Source organism: Salmo trutta, chromosome 10, assembly GCF_901001165.1.
Source record: "Salmo trutta chromosome 10, fSalTru1.1, whole genome shotgun sequence".
Classification (NCBI taxonomy): domain Eukaryota; kingdom Metazoa; phylum Chordata; class Actinopteri; order Salmoniformes; family Salmonidae; genus Salmo; species Salmo trutta.
Genome location: NC_042966.1, coordinates 14434141 through 14457271, shown reverse-complemented (window position 1 = coordinate 14457271; position 23131 = coordinate 14434141). Strand labels below are relative to the sequence as shown.

The 23131-nt window shown below is 45.6% G+C and overlaps 1 protein-coding gene across 1 annotated transcript in view; it reads left to right on the top strand.

Moving 5' to 3' along the window:
* The window catches only part of LOC115201174 (protocadherin-15), a gene marked incomplete in the record, with an annotated part of 207797 nt that extends 190431 nt beyond the window's left edge, over positions 1 to 17366 (top strand). The window contains 6 exon segments of the mRNA XM_029764542.1: positions 12592 to 12613; positions 13068 to 13106; positions 13254 to 13327; positions 14789 to 14918; positions 15100 to 16767; positions 17281 to 17366. Coding sequence (XP_029620402.1) covers positions 12592 to 12613; positions 13068 to 13106; positions 13254 to 13327; positions 14789 to 14918; positions 15100 to 16767 — 1933 coding nt within the window.
* Positions 17367 to 23131: the final 5765 nt, after the last annotated feature.

Below are 23131 nucleotides of genomic sequence, written 5' to 3'. Positions count from 1 at the left end.
CAGCTTGGAAAAATCCAGAAAATGATGTTATGGCTTTAGAAGCTTCTGATTGGCTAATTGAGTCAATTGGAGATACCTGTGGATGTATTTCAAGGCCTACCTTCAAACTCAGTGCCTCTTTGCTTGACATCATGGGAAAATCGAAAGAAATCAGCCAAGACCTCAGAAAAAAAAATTGTAGACCTGGTTCATCCTTGGGAGCAATTTCCAAACGCCTGAAGGTACCACGTTCATTTGTACAAACAATAGTACGCAAGTATAACCACCATGGGACCACGCAGCCGTCATATCACTCAGGAAGGAGAGGCGTTCTGTCTCCTAGAGATGAATGTACTTTGGTGCGAAAAGTGCAAATCATTCCCAGAACAACAGCAAAGGACCTTGTGAAGATGCTGGAGGAAACGGGTACAAAAGTATCTATATCCACAGTAAAACAAGTCCTATATCGACATAACCTGAAAGGCCGCTCAGTAAGGAAGAAGCCACTGCTCCAAAACCGCCATAAAAAAGCCAGACTCCGGTTTGCAACTGCACATGAGGACATACTTTTTGGAGAAATGTCCTCTGGTCTGATGAAACAAAAATAGAACTGTTTGACCATAATGACCATCATTATGTTTAGAGGAAAAAGGGGGAGGCTTGCAAGCCGAAGAACACCATCCCAACCGTGAAGCACGGGGGTGGCAGCATCATGTTGTGGGGGTGCTTTGCTGCAGGAGGAGCTGGTGCATTTCACAAAATAGATGGCATCATGAGGTAGGAAAATTATGTGGATATATTGATGCAACATCTCAAGACATCAGTCAGGAAGTTAAAGCTTGGTCGCAAATGGGTCTTCCAAATTGACAATGACCCCAAGCATACTTCCAAAGTTGTGGCAAAATGGCTTAAGGACAACAAAGTCAAGGTATTGGAGTGGCCATCACAAAGCCCTGACCTCAATCCCATAGAAAATCTGTGGGCAGAACTGAAAAAGCGTGTGCGAGCAAGGCCTACAAACCTGACTCAGTTACACCAGCTCTGTCAGGAGGAATGGGCCAAAAGTCACCCAACTTATTGTGGGAAGCTTGTGGAAGGCTACCCGAAATGTTTGACCCAAGTTAAACAATTTAAAAGGCAATGCTACCAAATACTAATTTAGTGTATGTAAACTTCTGACCAATTGGGAATGTGATGAAAGAAATTAAAGCTGAAATAAATCATTCTCTCTACTATTATTCTGACATTTCACATTTTTTAAATAAAGTGGTGATCCTAACTGACCTAAGACATGGAATTTACTAGGATTAAATGTCAGGAATTGTGAAAAACTGACTTTAAATGTATTTGGCTAAGGTGTATGTAAACTTCCGACTTCAGCTGTATGTAGATCGTTTCCCAGAGTGAACTATTCCCTATGTTTTGCTCGTCAGTTACTGTCAAAAATATAAATGCAACATGCAATAATTTCAAAGATTTTGCAGAGTTACAGTTCATATAAGGAAATCAGTGAATTAAAATAAATTCCTTAGACCCTAATCTATGGATTTCACATGACTGGGCAGGTGGCACAGCCATTGGTGTGCCTGGGAGGGCATAGGCCCACCCACTGGGGAGCCAGGCCCACCCACTGGGGAGCCAGGCCCATCCACTGGGGAGCCAGGCCGACCCAATCAGAATTTGTTTTTCCCTACAAAGGGGCGTTGTTATGGACAGAAATACTCTTCAGCACCCCCCCCCCCCCCCCCCCCCGCCACAACCCCACCTCCCTGCCCCTCTTTCTGATGATCCATCAGGTGAAGAAGCTGGAAGTGGAGGTCCTGGGCTGGCGTGGTTATACATGGTCTGCGGTTGTGAGGCCGGTTGGACGTACTGCCAAATTCTCTAAAACGACGTTGAAGGCAGCTTATGGTAGAGAAATGAACATTCAATTCTCTGGCAACAGCTCTGGTGGACATTGCATGGTCCCTCAACTTGAGAAATCTGTGGCATTGTATTTTATAACAACACTTCAATTTTTAAAGTGGCCTTTAATTGTCCTCAGCACAAAGTGCGCATGTGTGATGATCATGCTGTTTAATCAGCTTCTTGATCTGCCACACCTGTCAGGTGGATTGATTATCTCGACAAAGGATAAAATACCCAGTAACAGGGATGTAAATAAATTGTGCACCAGATTGGAGAGAAATAAGCTTTTTGTGCATATGGAAAATGTCTGGGATCTTTTGTTTCAGCTCATGAAACACTTTACATGTTGCATTTATATTTTTGGTCAGTGTAGATTGTGTCAGTCTGGCAGTTGCGGTCTCATTTGGCTTCATAACGTTTTAGGAGAGGAGATATGTAGCTAAGCTTATTTGGTGGCAGTAAGGTGTAAATGGTAGCCTCAGATAAACAACCTTTTTCTTTGGAAATTAGCCCTTATTTTGTCTAGCTAGAATCCCATAGATGACTTTCCTCTTGCATCCCCTCATTCTGACTGTCTCATCACACCTTATCTCCCTCTTTTATTTCAAGTATTTTTCTTTTCTGCCATCTCCATGAAAGCAGGAGTAAGCGTTGTGTGCTAGAGGAAGGTGACCGCCAGAGGCTCATAAGCACATTTGCCGCACGGGCCATCACTGCCCACAAGCAGTCCAGTGCCAATGGGATCCTCCTCAACAATATGCCCAAGTCCGAGAGCAACATCACGTTATTCTCGGACGAGAACCCCCTAACCACCAAGAACCCCCTGTTTGACGAAGGCACGGGCACGCTCAGCAGCCCAGAGACCCTGGGGAAGCACCAGAGGAGGGTGGACCTCCTGGGGACCTACTCCCCTCCTCAGGCCCCTCAAGGCCTGAGAGACTCCTTCCTGAGATTCAACTCTGGTGGCTCGGGCCACTCCTGGACCCTACCTTCCAGACTCCACAGGAAGGACATGTATGATGCTCTGAGGAGACAGGTGGTGATGGACCCGGTGCAATGGGAGCTGGAGATTCTGAAGACTGAGCTGAAGGACAGTAAGGACATGCTGGATGGCCTGGACTGGGGAAACCTCGGGCGCAGCACCTACATGGAGCCTAAGCCCCTGTCGGTGAAGGAGCAGGCCAGGCAGTTTGAGCAGCAGGCCATGAGGGAGATGAAGCAGAGGCAGAGTCGGGACTCCCGGGGGTCTCTCTCTCCAGACTTCCTGATGGGGTTGGGGTTCGACAGCCCCCAGCACCGGGCCAGAGAGGACCGACAGTCTCTGGGCTCCATCCTGGGTAGCGACAGCCCCCAGCACCACCGCCACTCTGTAAGCTCCATCCTGGGTAGAGAGGACCGCCACCTGGGCCAAGACAGAGAGGGCCCACCCTGCATCATTATCACCCAGAGCGATGGAACTCCACCCCCAAGCCACAAGCCCACTCCACCCGTCCGGCGCAGGTTCAGCTCCAGCTTCTCCAGCTACAACTCAGCCTCCACCGAACCCTACGATGTCAACCTGGAGGTCATCCCTGACCCCCCTGACGTGCCCCCTCCACCCCCACCCAACTCCCCTCTTCCCCCCTCCACGCCTCCTCCTCCCAACTCCCATCCGTCCCCACCACTTAACTACGGCAAAAACCCTGCCCCGCCCCCTCCTCCGCCTCTCCCTCCTCCTCTGTCCCCTTCCCTCAATCGTCCATCTACGTTTGTGCTCCCCCCCCTGCCCGCTGTGACCACCCTGAGACCCGTGTCCCTGCGCCCTCCCCCGCCGCCCCTCCCCACCGATCCCCAGCCCCCCAGGAAGGAGTTGAAGGGGATCCTGAAGAACATACAGAACATCGCCGACATCGAGAAATCTGTCGCTAATATGTACAGTCAAATAGACAAAAAACAGATGCTTCCACGGAGCGCCCTGAGGCCACGAGGGTCTGTGGATTCCATGGACTCTTTAAATGGCGTACTAGACACTGCAGAGATTGTAGCCCCCACCAAAACAGAGATACAGGCAGAGGCTCCGGTTGCAGAACAGCCACATCAGGTGCAGGTCCAACCAAACGTTAACATGAACTCTATAGTGGAAGAGCTGGAGAAACGCTTCCCCTCTCAGTCCACTGCAATGTGACTCTCTCTTTCTTCTCTCTCTTTCTTTCTTCATTGACTGTTTCTTCATTTTTTTGTTAATTTTGACATTCCATTCTTTATCTTTGTTTTCATTTGTGTTCTTTCTTTGTTTGTGTGTCATCCATGTATTTTTTTCAAGGGAGTTGTTCTCGATCAGACATCAATATTTATTTATTGATTTACGTGTCGTTAGTGATGTTTTGTTGTTTAGCCTATAGTTAGCCTATAATTGTTTCATTCTATCGTCACCTAAGGATTAAAGAGTCTAGAGAATTCTACCCATCAGTCTCATAAAACGGAAAAATCATATTCATTGCACTCAAGTCATTAACCATTTTGAGTCTCATGGTCAAAATCCCAAACGGAGAATTTTCCCAACCTGAGACCTGAAAGATATATAATGAAAGTGCTCCAGTACATTGGATTACCTTGAAGTCACACCCCAGCAAAACGTGAACATTCCCAGAACATTAGCTAAGATTCCCAATAAGTTCTAGTTAGGGTTTTATCTAACGTTAGGATGATAACAAAATATTTTTCTTATTTTATGTTGTAAATGAAATATCCTTAGAATGTTCTCCTAACAGTCACTATAATATTGTGCTTAACATCTGTAACAACCACCACAGAACATTCCCCAAAAGTTCTCATTAGGTTTCCAGGTAATGTAGTAACACAATGTACCAGTAATGTTTTCCCAGAACACATTTCATTTATTATTTGAAGGTTCCCAGAATGTTTCATTAGGTTGTGGTAACGGTCTGTTAGGAACATTGTGGTGACACCACAAAATATATGTTCCCAAAACACCTCATGAAACATTCTGAGAACCTTTTTAAAGAACTGACAAAATGTGTTCTAGGAACGTTCTTGCAACATCTGGTGAATGTTTTTTGTACCCTAAAAGAAGCATTTTATAGTCATCAACACAACTGGACAGTTTTTGTGTTTTGGAAACATCATATTTTATGTCCCCACAATGTTCTCTCCAGACTGTTCCCACAACCTAATTAAACATTCTGGGAACCTTTGAAGAACAGATCCAATGTTTTCTAGGAACGTTCTTGCAACATCAGGCAAATGTTTTATACAAACATTCTATAATAATAAGCCTGACTGAACAGTTTTTGTGTTATGAAAACATTTGCAGCGACCTAATGAATGTTCTGGGAACTTTCACAGAACCGATTTTGGTTTGGTGGGACTCCACTGAGTAACTACATTGCATTCGGAAAGTATTCAGACCCCTTGACTTTTTCCACATTTTGTTACATTACAGGCATATTCTAAAATGGATTCCATTTTCCTCATAAATCTACACACAATACCCCATAATGACAAAGCAAAAACAGGTTTAGATTTTGTTGCAAATTTATTCAAAATACAAAACTGAAAATTACATATACATAAGTATTCAGACCCTTTACTCAGTACTTTGTTGATGCACCTTTGGAAGCGATTACAGTCTTGAGTGTTTTTGGATAAGACGCTACATGCTTGGCACACCTGTATTTGGGAACCTTCTCCAGTTCTTCTCTGCAGATCCTCTCAACCTCTGTCAGGTTGGATGGGGAGTGTCGCTGCATAGCTATTTTCAGGTCTCTCCAGAGATGTTAGATCGGGTTCAAGTCCGGGCTCTCGCTGGGCCACTCAAGGACATTGAGACTTGTCCCGAAGCCACTCCTGCGTTGTCTTAATTGTGTGCTTAGGGTCATTGTCCTGTTGGAAGGTGAAACTTCGCCCCAGTCTGAGGTCCTGAGCGCTCTGAAGCAGGTTTTCATCAAGGATCTTTGTAATTTGCTCCGTTAATCTTTCCCTTGATCCTGACCAGTCTCCCAGTCCCTGCCGCTGAAAAACAGCATTATGCTGCCACCACTATGCTTCACCGTAGGGATGGAGGCAGGTTTCCTCCGAATGTGACTCTTGGCATTCAAGCCAAAGAGTTCAATCTTGGTTTCATCAGACCAGAGAATCTTGTTTCTCATGGTCTGAGAGTCCTTTAGGTGCCTTTTGGCAAACTCCAAGTGGGCTATCATGTGCCTTTTACTGAGGAGTGGCTTCCGTCTGGCCACGCTACCATAAAGGCCTGATTGGTGGAGTGCTGCAGAGATGGTTGTCCTTCTGGAAGGTATTCCCATCTCCACAGAGGAACTCTGGAGCTTTGTCAGAGTGACCATTGGGTTCTTGGTCACCTCCCTGAACAAGGCCCTTCTCCCCCAAATGCGCAGTTTAGCCAGGCGGCCAGCTCTAGGAAGAGTCTTGGTGGTTCCAAACTTCTTCCATTTAAGAATGATGGAGGCCACTGTGGTCTTGGGAACCTTCAATGCTGCAGAACTTTTTTGGTATCCTTCCCCCAGATCTGTGCCTTGACACAATCCTGTCTCTGAGCTCTACAGACAATTCCTTCGACCTCATGGCTTGGTTTTTGCTCTGACATGCACTGTCAACTGTGGGACCTTATATTGACAGGTGTGTGCCTTTACAAATCATAGTCAATCTATTGAATTTACCACATGTGGACTCCATTCAAGTTGCAGAAACATCAAGGATGAACAATGGAAACAGGATGCATCTGAGCTCAATTTCGAGTCTCATAGCAAAGGGTCTGAATACTTATGTAAATAAGTCATTTCTGATTTTTATTTTGATGACTATTTTTATTTATTTAATCCATTTTAGGTTAAGGCTGTAACATAACACAATGTGGAAAAGTCAAGGGGTCTGAATACTTTCAGAATGAACTGTATATGTGTTCTATAAGGCTTTGCTCGCTCGCACACCACATGGTCTCTCTCTCTCTCATTTCTCCTTTCTTCTTCTACATCTTCTTGACTAGCCTAGATCTTCCCTCATGCAGTCACACACATACACACACGCAGACACTCTGCAGGTTTGAAGTCTACTGCGTTATGTAAATGCCTTTCAAATAAAGTTACACCATGTATAAAGTCAGAGGGAAACTTTGAGTTCTCTGCTCTGCTCTTTGATAGTGATTGAGGTGAGAGAGGCTGCCATATCTTGGCTTGTAGAATCATTTCTATTTGTCACTCGTGTTAGGTGTACACTCTCTATTTCAATAATGGTGTTATACACAATGTGTAATACCAACCCACCAGTTTCATTGAATGGGATTCAAGTATACTTTTGGAAAGGTAGTCTCTCACACAGAGGCAAGGCCAGACTACTAGAACTAAAGCACTAACGGAATCACTACTCATCTGAAGAGGAGACGAGCCAGCCAGTGGAATGACATACAGACACGGAGACTCGGTCAGTGATCTGAGTACCTCTCTATGGTACTTGGCTTTTTCCGTGCCTCTGCACATTTTAGCTGTGCGTGGGTGGAACAACTCGCTTGTCAAATTGGGATGCATATGCTTTTAATTACCTAACCAATCCATCGTGTTTCTGGTCGGCCTCCTGTCTCCTCCCGCCTGTACCCCAGCGGTAACTCTTCCACATTTATTCAGCCCGACGTCCCTCCGACTCCCTCCATAATCCCACTTTTCATTAGGCTGGCAACTAATGGAGACTGCATCCTGCGTCATTACATGTGATTCTCACTCGCTTTCATCAATACCCACTGCTGCGGCTCTCCTTGTTGTGTCCCGTTTGCCAGTTTGAGTTTGATCGTAGGACCTCAGGTAGTCAGTGGTAGAAGAAATAGCAGTTTAATTGGCAGAGAGAAACTCAAGGTTGGCCTGTCATCTCTCTATAGCCTTGATTCTTGGTTTTGCACCTCTCTCGCCTCTCTCTAGCTCCCTCTCTCTCTTTCTGTAACCCCCCCCCCTCTACCTCTCTCTTTCTACCTCTCTTTCTACCCCTTTCTCACTCTATTACCATTTCTTTCCACTACTTGCCCTGGAAGAGTATCCTCTCCTCTCCTCCACACATCATTCCTCAGCATCCCCCTGTATCATGGCATGCCTCCCTTTCATCCTTAGCTCATCCTGTGCTCATAGCTGTTTCTCCTAGTTACACTAGGTGTTGTTAGCCAGCAGGGAGACGGAGACGGTGGGAGTGGTAGCACCTTTCAGATGACACATTGTTCTACAGAATCTGTTAATCCTAGGGAAATATTCATGATTTCCTGTCTAGGATTAGGACACTGCCTTTCTTCTGCTGAAGGAGATGAAGCCAGGCGAGTCACACTATGAAGTCAAGACACTAGATTTAGTGCCGAGATCAAAGTAAGCATCCGCAATGTTTCACGGTATCGCGCTAACACGTTTATACAATCTCATTTGAGACGACCTGCACACTTTACAGATGTATTACACAATCACAGATGTATAGTACATGCTCTATATGTGCTGTATACACTTTTGACTCTGATTCCCGCCAGAGTCACTTAATGAAGCACTGTGTCTTTGGGAGTGTTAACCCTGCTTGTGACCCATGATAAGCTTGGCTAGAGAGGCTTATTTTCCCACCCAGTAACACAAACTGCTTATCAACTCTGCCAGTGATGACATCCAGGCCCAGACCAAGGAGCATAGGCATCCACTACTCAGACCAGTCCTCCACACCCTCCTCTGGGGACGAGGCATGACCTGATAGCCCGACACAAGAGCAGGGTTATTTCTACTGGACAAGCTACACCACACGGGGCACATTAGCCTCCTCACCACATCACCAGTGGAGTGGGGCTGAGAAATTCCTCTCTAAGTCACAAATGATTGTTTAGCCATGAAATGTTCATTTGGAATTCCTCATTACGTTCTCATCAGGGAACAATTGTAATCATTTGCTTCAGATGATCAGCGTCCTGGGCTGAATTCTAATCACTAGTGTTGAACGCAAAGTGGTTCAGCTGATGAATGGAGATGCTCTCCTCCCGATACTTTTTTTTCATCCTCTGTGTAATTAAATGTTTCCCTTTTGTCCAGTGTCTCTGGATGGTTATTGTAGTGTCAATGTGTTAGTGTAGTGTCAACAGACTGCCGTTAGTCTAGTCTGTGTAAAGTTTGAATGAGATGACTCCCTGTCTTTCATATGAACTTGTACTCTGAGATGCCGTTGACCTTAACAAGGGCCCCCGGGACCAGTGGAAGCAAAATGGCTCCATAACATCAAAGATCCACCACCATATTTTACAGTAAGTATTGGGTTATTTTCCACTCATGCGTTCTCATTTCGACTCCAAACACAACACTGGTGTGTGTGGCCTAAGAGCTCTATTTTCAGGTCATCCAACAAATGTAAGTTAGCTAAACGGCATTGGCACTTGGATCGGAGCCAGTGTTTTGGTCAGATGGCTGAGCACACCAGTGCTGTGTTTGGAGTGAAAATGAGAATGCATGAGTGGAAAATAACACGCCTACAGTAATATATGGTGTTGGATCATTGATGTTATGGAGCCATTTTGCTTCCACTGATCCCGGGGCCCTTGTTAAGGTCAACGGCATCATGAGCTTTACCCAGTACCAGGATATTTTTTTCCAAAAACCTGGTTGGCTCTGTCAGGCTGAAACTTGGCCGCAAGTGGATCTTCCAGCAAGACGACAACCCCAAGCACACATCAAAAGCCACTAAATAAATGGTTAATTGGCCACAAAATCAACATTCTGCAATGGCCATTGCGGTATTGAAAACGGACGTGTTAATAATTTTGACCCCTACTTTTTTTCAGAATTGTTTTATTACAGGTTAAAAAAAATCTCTTTCTCGGAGCAATTGTATTAGTATAAAATAATCTAATTTCCCAATTGTTTTTGAGTGCATTCAGAAAGTATTCAGACCCCTTGACTTTTTCCACATTTTGTTACGTTAAAGCCTTATTTTTACCCTCATCAATCTACACACAGTACCCCATAAAAACTTTTTTTTTACATGTTTGCAAATGTATTCAAAATTTAAATCTGATTTCACATTTACATAAGTATTCAGACCCTTTACTCTGTACTTTGTTGAAGCACCTTTGGCAGCGATTACAGCCTTAAGTCTTCTTGGGTGTGACGCTACAAGCTTGGCACACCTGTATTTGGGGAGATTCTCCCATTCTTCTCTGCAGATCCTCTCAAGCTCTGGGGAGCGTCGCTGCACAGCTATTTTCAGGTCTCTCCAGAGATGTTCGATCGGGTTCAAGTACTCCTGCGTTGTTTTGGCTGTGTGTGCATAGGGTCGTTGTCTTGTTGGAAGGTGAACCTTCGCCCCAGTCTGAGGTCCTGAGTGCTCTGAAGCAGGTTTTCATCAAGGATCTCTCTGTGCTTTACTTCGTAAATCTTTCCCTCGATCCTGACCAGTCTCCCTGCTATTGAAAAACATCCCCACAGCAGGATGCTGCCACCGCCATGCTTCACCATAGGGATGGTATTGGCCAGGTGATGAGCCATGCCTGGTTTAGTCCAGACGTGACGCTTGGCATTCAGGCCAAAGAGTTCAATCTTGGTTTCATCAGACTAGAGAATGTTGTTTCTCATGGTCTGAGAGTCTTTTAGGTGCCTTTTGGCAAACTCCAAGTGGGCTGTCATGTGCCTTTTACTGAGGAGTGGCTTCCGTCTGGCCACTCTACCATAAAGGCCTGATTGTTGGAGTGCTGCAGAGATGGTTGTCCTTCTGGATGATTCTCCCATCTCCACAGAGGAACTCTGGAGCTCTGTCAGAGTGACCATCGCGTTCTTGCTCCCCTCCCTGACCAAAGCCCTTCTCCCCCGATTGCTCAGTTTGATCAGGCTGCCAGCTCTAGGACGATTCTTGGTGGTTCCAAACTTCTTCCATTTAAGAATGATGGAGGCCACTGTGTTCTTGGGGACCTTCAATGCTGCAGACATGTTTTGGTAGCCTTCCCCAGATCTGTGCCTCGACACAATCCTGTCTCAGAGCTTTATGGACAATTCTTTCGACCTCATGGCTTGGTTTTTGCTCTGACATGCACTGTTAACTGTGGGACCTCATATAGACAGGTGTGTGCCTTTCCAAATCATGTCCAAACAATTGAACTTACCACATGTGGACTCCAAGTTGTAGAAACATCTCAAGGTTGATCAATGTAAACAGGATGCACCTGAGCTCAATTTTGATTCTCGTAGCAAAGGGTCTGAGTACTTATATAAATAAGGTATTTCTGGTTTTATTTTTAATAAGTTAGCAAAAATGTCTAAAGCTGTTTTCGCTTTGTCATTGTGGGGTATTGTGTGTAGATTGCTGAGACAAAAATGATTTAATCAATTATATAATAAGGCTGTAACGTAACACAATGTGGAAAAAGTCAGGGGGTCTGAATACTTTCCAAAGTCACTGTATACTTTGTATCCCTCATTTACTGAAATGTTACCTATATTTTAGCAGTTACCGGTATGCCTACAGTCGGGAAGGCCACAATTTTGGCAGCATGCACGCCAAATATACAGCTTGTTGCGTTGTGGCCAAAGACATATAATCCATCGAAGGGTTTTGTAACCTCTTACCTTGGCAATTTGACTATTAAACTCATGGGTACACTAGCAATGGCTGCCAGTCCTGACTTGAATGGGAACTGCCATCTATGGATTATATTTATATGCTTGGTTGCGACTCTCGGTTTGCCTTTCGCAAACTAACTAATTGCAGGGGAAAACGTAGTTTAGAAAACAAATGCCTACTGTAGAAAAGAGAAAACAAATCTGTCTGTAGAACCAATAGAAACAGTTTTTCTCAACAACTTCCATTTGTTTCTGAGCAGCAGCACTTCCTACCAAAAAAATAAAAAATCCAGCCATGGCTATATATCATACTAGAAAATGCAATTTGAAAAGTTATGAGTCTTGAAATTCACACCTTATTTTTCTGTTGGCTTTCGGTCCTCTCTCTCTGTCTCTCTGTGTCTCTGTGTCTCTGTCTCTCTGTCTCTCTGTCTCTCTGTCTCTCTGTGTCTCTGTCTCTCTGTGTCTCTGTCTCTCTGTGTCTCTGTCTCTCTGTGTCTCTGTCTCTCTGTGTCTCTGTCTCTCTGTGTCTCTGTCTCTCTGTGTCTCTGTCTCTCTGTGTGTCTTTCTCTCTCTCTGTCTCTCTCTCTGTCTCTCTCTCTGTCTCTCTCTCTGTCTCTCTGTCTCTCTGTCTCTCTGTCTCTCTGTCTCTCTCTGTGTCTCTCTCTGTGTCTCTCTGTCTCTCTCTGTGTCTCTCTCTGTCTCTCTCTGTCTCTCTCTCTGTCTCTCTCTGTCTCTCTCTCTCTGTCTCTCTCTCTCTGTCTCTCTCTCTCTGTCTCTCTCTCTCTCTCTGTCTCTGTCTCTCTCTCTCTCTGTCTCTCTCTCTCTCTGTCTCTGTCTCTCTCTCTCTGTCTCTCTCTCTGTCTGTCTCTCTCTCTGTGTGTGTAAGGGATAGAATGGATTTAAGAGAACTGAAGAATGTTTCAGATTATTGCCTTCCAAAGGAAATGAACAAATGCTTTACAATTCTTACACACTTGAAACTGAAAAATGTGTTGAGGGAGACCACTCTCGGCGTTTGATTTAAGCAGCCGAATTCAGCTACAGTAAGTAAAACAATGTTCATATTCGAAAGCTCAAGCAATCTTTATCTTGACAATCTTGTTTACTGATTTCCACAATGTTTCTTCCCCTACAGGCGTGGGTACGGACATCATGAGGTACGTTGGCGTTTCCATTCGCCTAAAATTGACATTGCTGCTTTTGAATGGTGGTCCTACTTGTCAGTTTATTTAACACAATGTTATCTATAGACACCGCCTTGATAGAATGACAAAAACGGAATGGGGAAATAAAACTTCCAATGCGCCGCCCGCCTTATATTTGGGGAGGCGATGTGATGAACAGATATTGGAAAACTTCTGCTGATAGCGGAAGCTGTCATCCCTTGGTATTATATACCTTGGGTTTTGGTTATGAAATTCTCTTATTATACTTCACTGACACAGGCTGTTTTTTATCTCTATTTCCCATCAAACTCCCTCTGACCTTGCTTGCTACCCCTTCCCCATCCATATTTACGTTGATCCACAATCTCTTTAATGAAACCTTATATTTCTCTCTCCGTCTTGTTTCCGTATTTTCCTCCCCCTCTGTCCTTGCTCTCTCTGGCAGCAACAACAGTTGCTTAGGCCCTCTCTTCTGAGACCAGAGGTACAGAACACGCTCTCTTTCTCCCTTTGCTCGGCTAAGTAGTGAAATATTTGTCTTTAATAAAGCACAAAGGCCTCTTTGATGGCCATCTCATGTTTTCCTTCAACTTCATTGTCTTTGAGTAATGACTTGTTTTATCCACAACAGGAGCTCTCCATGGAGTCTGGCATCGACCCAGGCCAGGACTATTACACCCAGGATTATTATAATTATGACCACGGGTAAGAGAGTGTGTGTGTGTGTGTGTGTGTGTGTGTGTGTGTGTGTGTGTGTGTGTGTGTGTGCACGGTGTGTCAGTGCACAGTGTGTGTTGTGTGTTTGTGTGCATGCATCTTTGTGTTACTGATGCCTTTCTGGTCCTGTGTGTACACAAGGGCCGACAGCTTACCTCACACCAGGGAAGCTCAGTCAGTCTGCAGAGTCCAGAGACTGCTTTAGAGTTCAATACCAAACAGCTCTCGTCACGACAGGCCTCCAGACTGCCTCCCCTCCCACTGAAACATCAGAATTAGTTTTTCGAACAGCCTTGAAGTGCAGCATACAGGTCGGAATACATAACGATAGCTTCAGACGAAACGGTTCATATTGTCGTTTGTGATGAATTCCATAATTAGCGAGTCTAATCACTCACCTAACCTGTTACAATGAGCATCATCCATATGGTATCTTATAACAGAGTAAAAATGAGCGTGGATTTAGATTGAATGTTGTGCACGGAATTAGGCTCTTGAGACTTTCTCCCTCCAGCACCCAAGTGAGAGGGCGATTAGTTTTAGAGGATGAAAGATTCGGATCTACAGACGCCGTAGCAGCAGATGCAGTACATTTACCTTTCACTACCTCTGAGTCTCTTTCGTCTCTCTCGCCCCTCTCTCTCTACGCAGATTTTCAACTTTTAATTAGAACGTTCAGGCTCTCATTTCAGCCATACCGGATGTTATTTTTCTCTCTGCTATGTAGCCTATCTCTCAAAATGCGAATGTTTCCCTTCATACCGACCGCCATTAATACAATTAGAGTTTGGCACACGTGGGGTAATAGTCGTCTGGCTGGAGGCTTGAGCCATTTAGCCATTACTGACACCATGTACTGTTAGTCCATCCAGTGATGTCACAGTGCGCCCTGTTAAGCTGATGGTCCGTTTCTATTTTAACAGACGCTTTCTCCCTGGGAGCACTAAAAGCCTTTAATCTGGGTGCATAGTGACCTTACTTCTACGCTCTGTAGTGAGTGGGCCCTGGATCTTATTGTACGCCTTGTCTGCCCCCCTCTGGCACTAAAGATCAGCTGAACAAAGCCACAGAAAGAAGAAAAAAACCACTGCCTTGGGGTAATGACTGTAAAATCCCATAAGGAGGCCTTAGCCTAAATAAAGAGGCTCCATTGCCGTCTCTCTCTCTCGCTCTCTCATATCCATCCACAGTTAGGAGGCACTGGGGACCCGGGCTTATTCACATATTCTGTTTTACACTCACTTCTTCTGAAAAACAAATGACAGAATTCTACTGAGAAATGTCTATTGATAGAGGTTGAATAAATGTTGTGATGGCTGCTAGTGTGTGCGAGTGGGTGCGTGCATGCACGCTTGTGTAGTTCGTGTGTGTGTGTGTGTGTGTGTGTGTGTGTGTGTGTGTGTGTGTGTCAGTAGAGTGTGTAACCAACCTGTTCCATCTCCCCTCCAGGTATGAACTGCCTCAGTATGGCAGTCGCAGGAAGTTGATATCTCCAACAGGCCTGTATGATGAGTACGGAGAGGTGATCGTGGACGACGATGGGAGCTACTACTACAGTCCGCAGGAGTCAGAGGGAGAGGTAGCTGATTTCATCTACAGTTGTTACATTGTTCAATAGCTTCATGTATGATACGAAATGATGCAACTTTGAATTCAATGGAAAGTGCACTATGTGCCTGGAGGAAACACTGCGTGTTGAATGGCTCAGTAATGGTTAACAGTGGCTTTAATGGTAGCTTGGGCTGATGTGACTGTAACAGGTGGCCATGCGGGGTGGGAGGAGGCCCCCAATGCCAGGCAAAGGACCCCTTCACGGCCCCCCCAGACAGGCCTTTAGAGACCAGCAGCACCCCCATTCTAGAACAGAGCAGGACCGGCCACCGTCAGAAGAGGGCACTGCTGCATCAGACTCCAAGCCCCACCACTCCTCCACGGTCATTCAGAAACTAAAGGCAGTCATGAAACTCAGCAAGTTCCCCGTCTCGGTTAGCAAGGAACCTGGTAAACCCCCCTCGCTCCACCCCCCATGGAACAAAGCCAGGATATTCCCCATGAAGTTCTCCTCCAAGGATCGGAGGGACGGAGGAAATGATGGGGACTTCCTGACACTAAGTAAGGCCAACCGCTCCGACAGCATGTTGATCATGGACAGTGGCATGGTCATAGATGGGAGCTACTTCCAGGCTTCGGATGATGCCAAGCCCTCGGTCAAACAGCAGTTGGGGAAGGCGCTGAGCTGTATAAACATCTCCAGCAGGCTTCAAGAGCGGAGGATATCCCCTATTGAAATCCTCAGTGTGAGCTCTGTAGCTGAGCAGAGGATGTCTGGGTCCCAAAGCTCCAATGACTCTAAGAGGGAGGAGAGGAGGAGGTGGCAGGCCTCCCTGGCTTGGGACATTAGTGAGCAAGAGGAGGGCAGCAGCTATGAGGCAGAAAGCATTAGTAAAGAGGCCTACTCCGACAGGAGTAGTAGGAGCAGTGCTGCTTCATCCTCCACACTGGGTACCACGGGCTATTCTGGAGGAGACTTAGGTGGAGAGGAGGACCAGGAGAGGGCTGTAGATTCAGACGAGGAGCAGGAGGAGTGCCAGGGAGATTCTGAGGAGGAGGAAAGGATGTCAGAGCGAGACTCAGATGGGGACTCGGACACAGAGAAGGATTTTGAGACAGAGGAGGAGTCCCAGACAGAGAGAGACTCAGACACAGAGAAAGGGACAGATTCAGGATCAGAGACTGAGGACAACAAGAGGAGCGCGACATCTGCAGGAACTGAGGACACAGCACCAGGGACTCAGAAGTCCTCACCCAGGCCACCATCCAGCAGTAGATCCTCTGTGGTCACCAGCCAGAGTGGTGACAGAGACAGTGGCGGTGGCACAGACAGGTCACAGAGCCGCATTAGCAGAGCCATTAGGAGAGCATCCTCTGACGACAGTGGAAGTGTCTCTGACCCAAGCTCCAGGAGCTCTAGATTTACCAGGACAAGAAGCGCTAGATCCAGGTCCTCCTCCCACACTCTAGGGTCCGAGGACACCATCGACGAGGAGAGCGAGGAAGAGGAGGAGTCTTCGGGGGAGGAGGAAGTGGAGGCTGAGAGCGGAGAATCACCAGAAGAGTATAGTGAAGGGTCGTCGTCCGGGAAGTCCAGTGGGAGTCGGACGACGGCCTCAACAGGAAATGGACGAGGACCGACCGCCGTGTCCTACTCTACAGAGGTCAGCGGTGGCACGATGGACACCTCAGATGACCGTTCCCCTGTCACCGAGGAGGAGGAAGCCACGATAAAGAGACCGTCCAGCGGTATTTATGGAAACGGCTTGAAGCAGAGCACAGAGGAGGAGGAAGACGGGGAATCGGAAGATGACAACCCAGCTGATTCCGATGCTGATGAAGCCGTAACATCTTCAAGTGAATTCCGATCCCATTAAGTAAGATCACTGAATGCCTTGGATTGCGTGTGCAATTATCTGAGTGGAATTTATTATTGTCATATAAGCCATTTTAGAAAGCTTTTAAATTACAAAGAGTCTAAAATGCATGCCCTTCCTTGCTTTGTTCTCTTTTTGGTCCTATCTCTAGCTGCCGTTGCCGCTGCCTTTTCTACATTGCTTTCATGAATACTGAAAGCATTGTCCTTTGGTGGGATAATCGTATTCTTCCTTCTAAAGCTCTTGGGGCTCTGTAGTAAATGGTTAATGATTGCTTCTCATCTGTCTGTGTCAAGAAGCATAACAGATTGTGGTTAATTCACATCAGAAGACATAATCATTTCCTTCAACAGCTCCTTCTCCTTCATGACCGTGTGACATTGTGTTTGCTGCTGGCATCTCTTCGCCTTGCCCGTCAAATGGTGTGAACCCATCTCTAATGATGTCGTGGTGTTAGGCTTCATGTCTCTCATATATCTGCCTTCTGTTTATTTGTTTGTTTGTGTTGTTCAGTACGGGAGGAAGAAGCGGATTAAGCTGGTGGTGGACAGGGAGTATGAGACTAGTTCGACGGGGGAGGACAGCGCTCCGGAGCCCCAAAGAAACCGTCTGTCTAACCTGACCAACCACAGCAACATCAATGGCAGCGTGTACCTGGCGCAGAACGGCTCAGTCATACGCACCCGCCGGGGTGTCCACTCAAACAACATCAAGGTCAACTCCCCAGTGCGGCTGGGCAAGCACTTTAAGAAACTGGACAAACTGGCCGTGACTCACGAGGAGAGACTGCCCCTCAACAGCCCCGTGGCGACCACGTCCTCGTTCGACAAGACCCTCAACACCCAGCCCTCCAGCGGCTCCCTGGCCTCCAGCACCACTGGCACAGAGAGCATAGCGTCAAAGTCCAACATCGCCAAGGCCAGGAGCGAGAGAACCCGGAACGCTGAGGAGCAGGAGTCACCAGTGGACAATGAGGACGTGAGAGAACCTTTAGAATCTCAGAGTGATCGCACACAGTCCGATGAGGAGGAGCTATGGATGGGGCCTTGGAACAATCTGCACATACCAATGACAAAACTGTGACTTTTGTATTTCCACTTTGCTACAGTATGTGACAAATTGTACTTTTTAGTATTGTCCCCAATTATATGGCATAAAGCTAAATTGAATTGCACTTAATTTCAATATAATGTCTTTCTTTATCAGTAATCCACTGGTTTGCTTTTACAGTACAAAAGTAATTGGCGTAATCTTATAAAATGTGCTACTCTAAATGTAGCTACATTCATTTAAAAGTTTTTGCAACCAGTAAGGTATGTTTATTTTAAATACAGTTTCTTCAAAATGTTGAGCTGACATGCTATTTTCCTAATATAGCCACTTCTAGAATGTTGTTTCCATAGAAAACGGGATAAAAATGGCTGGGAGGCATGAAGATGTATTGATTAGGGATGCACTTGCTGTCCACCTGGGCCTATAGTTGTGCTTTGGAGACACCCCAATCATAAAAGTCACTCAGACTTGAATCCATTGTTATTTTGTTTTTCCATTTTTATACAGATTGTTACATTTTTTAGGGAGAATTGAAATACTATCTTGTTTGTGGGCATACTGCATATTTGACACGTCTTGAAATAACAATTCTGGTTGTGGTCTTGTTTTGAATCGATATTTGTACTGGCCAAGTGATGTTATAAGCACATAAAGCAATGCAGTAATCTTTGTTCTAGTGCTGATATATCAAACACACCTTCATCTGTCTGGCTACCAACCTGATGATGGGTACAGAAATAAACATTTCTCACCAAAAATGATGCTAGTTTTATTCATCTAGTCCTTTCCCCCTCTCTGAAATAATAAAACATTAATTTGTTTGCAGCGAGAAGTATGCCAAGTTCAAAAACCCAGTCTATTCTATGCCCAGTTAAAATTTGATATTGCAGTCAGTTAAATGTCCATGTGTTTGCTTTTGCTCTGAGAATCAGCAGTATGATATCGATTACATCTCAAGTACTTTGGTTACTATTCACTAGAGCTAGAGAACTTAAGAAGAAAGTGTTTCTTTTTAATAGTTTCTGGAAGGAGAATATATCAAACATCCATATTATTGATTTAACTAAATTGCCTGACTATAGCGATGCCAGTGCGTACACAGTGAATTAATTTGGGCTTATTATCTCTGCGTTAGTCAGAGGATGGTTAGCCTCATTAATCCTGAGGAGAATTATATGAGCTGAGAAGTAGTGTGCTTTGGCTCTGGAATCATATCTACATGTCTACATACGCAAAGCTTATCTATTTCTACATGGTCAACTTTTAATTGAATCAAGTCTGCCCAAAGCTCACACTTGTTGTCACATATCAATATTTCTAACATGTTAAACTATTTGTTTTGTATTGTTATTTAATTCCATTCACCATAAGTGTAATACTAGCCAATAGCAACAGAAATATCCAGTAACAAGTATTGTTCAAAGTGGCAAACCTGTGAAATGTGCTGTCTGAATCAGCTGCTTTAACTCAATTGATAAAGAGATAACGGTTCGTAGTCTTGCCGGTCCCTGCTCGACTTTTCTTTTTTTATAGTAACTTTGGTTAATTATTACTTTGTTTGCTGAGAACGGTCGTGCAATAATTTCCTACGACTGACAAACTCTTCTGGACCATGAATCAGAAGCTACAGACTTATCTCTCAGCCTCCCAGATCTGGAATACTACATTGGCTCCTTTTGTTCCCCGCACATCGGGCTTTCCTGTTCCTGTTGACCAAGATGAACGAAGGCAACGCCGGTGACGAAAAAGAGGAAGGAAAGGGGGACTCCAAGCTAGGCTGAAAAGACGGGCTACACGGCCTCCTCTTCCAAGTATCCTGATGGCTAATGTCCAATCACTGGAAAATAAACTTTGAACTCAGGGCAAGGCTTCAATCACAGAGGGACATCAGGGAATGCTGTGTCTTTTGGTTTTACAAAGACATGCTTTACGGGCGATACACTAGACTCTATTCAACCAGATGGCTTTTCCATTTTCCGTATGGATCGAACAGCGGCATCTGGTAAGAGTAAGGGGGAGGGGTATGTTTCCTCATCAACAATTCCTGGTGTACCGGTTGAAAACATCTCGAGCTCCTGTTCTCCGGACCTGGAGTTTCTGACGCTCAAATGACGACCCCACTATTTGCTGAGTGAATTCATGTGTTATTATCACAGCTGTATACATACCGCCACAAGCAAACACCAAGGTGGCACTCAGTGAACTGTACAAGATTATTAGCCAGCAAGAATCCTCTCACCCGGAACAGTCTTTATTGTCGCAGGTGACTTTAAATAAACACATTTAACACATTCTTCCCAGAATATCACCAACATGTATCCTGCCCCACGAGAGGAAGCATACATGCTGGATCATGTATATACAAACATCCGTGACACGTACAAAGCCATCCCCCACCCCCACATCGGCCAATCAGATCACGGCTCTCTGCTCCTACTCCCTGCCAACAAGCAGCAACTCAGAAGGGAGCCACCAATACAGAGAATAGTGATGCACTGGACAGAGGAGGCAGACAATCTGTAGGATTGCTTTGAGAATACTGCCAGGACTCATCCATCAACATTGAGGAATATACATTGTCAGTCACAGGCCTCTTTAGGAAATGTGTTGATGATGTACCCACAATAACAATCCGGACATACACCAACCAAAAACTCTGGAAGAACGGAGATATCCATACCATGCTGAGAACCCATACTGAAGCATTCACTGTCAGCAGAAGGAACCCTGATGACTTGAGGGCGTGCGACGTGCATAGGGCAAGCAGGTTCGAGCTCTACAAATCCATTAGGCTCTTGCATAAAGACTCAATACAGACTCAAACTTGAATTGATGTTCAACAACTCAGACACACGATGCATGTGGCAAGGACTACAGACTATCACGGACTACAAAGGCAAATCCAGCTGTGTGGTGCCCACCGAAGCCTCCTTCCCAGACGAGCTTCACACATTCTATGCTCTATTTGAGCCAGACAATTCCGAGCCATCCAGGAAGACTCTCGCTGTTCCAGACGACCAGGTGCTTTCGCTCTCCAAGGCTGACTTGAGGAAAACTCTCAAAAGAGGGAATACTCTCTCAAAGCCGTCGACCCAGATGGACTCCCTGGCCGCGTTCTCGGAGTGTGTGCTGACCAGCTGGCGGGCATCTTCTCAGACATCTGGGTCTGGACACCACCCCCTGCAACTGGATCCTGGACTACCTCACAGGCAGAACACAGGCTGTGAGGATTGGCAACCACACCTTCTCCAAACTGACTCTTAACACAGGGCCCCCCCAGGGGTGTATCCTCAGCCCCCTGCCTGCTAACCAACAATGATGAGTCAGCCTATAGGGAGGGGGAAAGTGGACTGGCATTGTGGTGCCAGGACAACAACAACCTCTCCCTCAACATCAGCAAAACAAAGGAGCTGATTGTTGACTTCAGGAAGCAAAATAGGGAACATGCCCCAATCCACATCAACGGGACTGCAGTAGAGAGAGTCAGCAGTTTTACATTCCTCGGTGTCCACATCACAGAGGACTTGTCATGGACCAACAACACCATCTCTCTTGTCAAGAGGGCGCAACAGCGTCTCTACTTCCTAAGGCGGCTGAAGAAAACTCCAAATACTTCCGCTGCACCATCGACAGCATCCTGACCGATTGCGTCACGGCCTGGTACGGGAATTGCTCCGTCAATAACCGCAAGGCCCTCAGGTGGGTGGTGAAGATGGCCCAGTACATCACTGGGCCCGTGCAACCACCTATCCAGGATATCTACTCGGTGCCTGAGAAAAGCCTGTAGCATTATCAAAGGTCCCACACAGAGTTGTTTACTCCCTTACCGTCGGGCAGACGGTATTGGAGCATGAGGTCTGATACCAACAGGCTCAGAGACAGTTTATATCTAAAATACTGCTAAACATGAAATGCCTGATCTGATTCTCTGCACCTTAGCACACATGCACTCACTCACACATACACCCACACAGACATACACACTCATGCAACACACACATCCCAACTGCTGCAACCAGACTCACTGTACTCTTTGCTCCCACAGGCTGATGATGCTAATGGGGTGTTGAGCATTTTTCCTGCAGGGCAAAGCCTTCTGGGAGCCGGAGTCCTCCCATCTGATTATAATTTCCATACACGGGGAGAGAAAAACCAATCTCCAAAATTGACTCTGCTCTTTGCTCCAGCACCATCACCACTTCTCTCTTTCTCTGGCTTGTTGACAAATTAGTTTCCTTGACAACCAGGGAAGCATTCAGCCCCAATCCATTTAAACATTTCAACATTCTCCTGGATGTGAGAAATACTAGGGGAGAATCTCACAGTTTTCCTGAGTTTACCATAGATTCATGTTAAGTCTTCTTGCCAGAGAATATGTGAACTCTTTTATTTAAGTCACGTTTTACTTCAGGCTGACGCAATATTATGCAAATGTTTCGGTTCATACAGGAGTAATACAATTATTATTTCTTTCATTTTGATTTATCTGGGGGTGCTACAGCACCCTCGGCACCCATACTTCCCAAGGCTATGAGGCTACAGTGTATATAGAAATAACTACACTCAAAATGAAAAATTACTCAACTAAATAATGAGGGTGTCTATCATCCTAATGGAGGTGTAGATTACATCTCGCATTCCACTGTTCCAACTCGTAAACAACGCTGCATTGGATTTCTGTTAATGCGACTCTGTGCAGCCAATGGCAATGTCCGCTTAAGATATAAGGAGCCGCTTGTGGATTTGCCAGAGGTCAAACAACAGTTTACGCTGTTTATTTCAGGCTTTTTGAAGAATCACAGTGTTCTCAAGTGATCCACTAGATGGCGTCTGACACTGTACATTTGACTTTTCTTTATCCACTGTAGCGAGCATCCTCAACGGGTCGGAAACAACTGGATGCATTCGGTTTTCACCGGCCCCCAATGTCCGGTCTGGAACGGGAAGTTATAAGCTATGCTGGTCAGCTACTGCGTAGCAACCTAGCGGTGCCAAAAGCCCTGGTCTGCCTTAGAAAGCATATGTAAATTACAATGGGCAGAATGGCCCCAAAAACATTTTAGGTGGCTATTTTGGGCTAAGAAATGTGTTTATTATGATCAAATTCGTTCCCCATGGTGAATTATTTTAAAGTTAGCTACAAATCTAGATATTTCATTAAATAGTGATCATTTTGACTACTACACCGCCTCCAACATAATTTTTTGAGAATTTGGCAGTACGTCCAACCGGTCTCACAACCGCAGACCACGTGTAACCACGCCAGCCCAGGACCTCTTCATCCGGCTTCTTCACCTGCGAGATCGTCTGA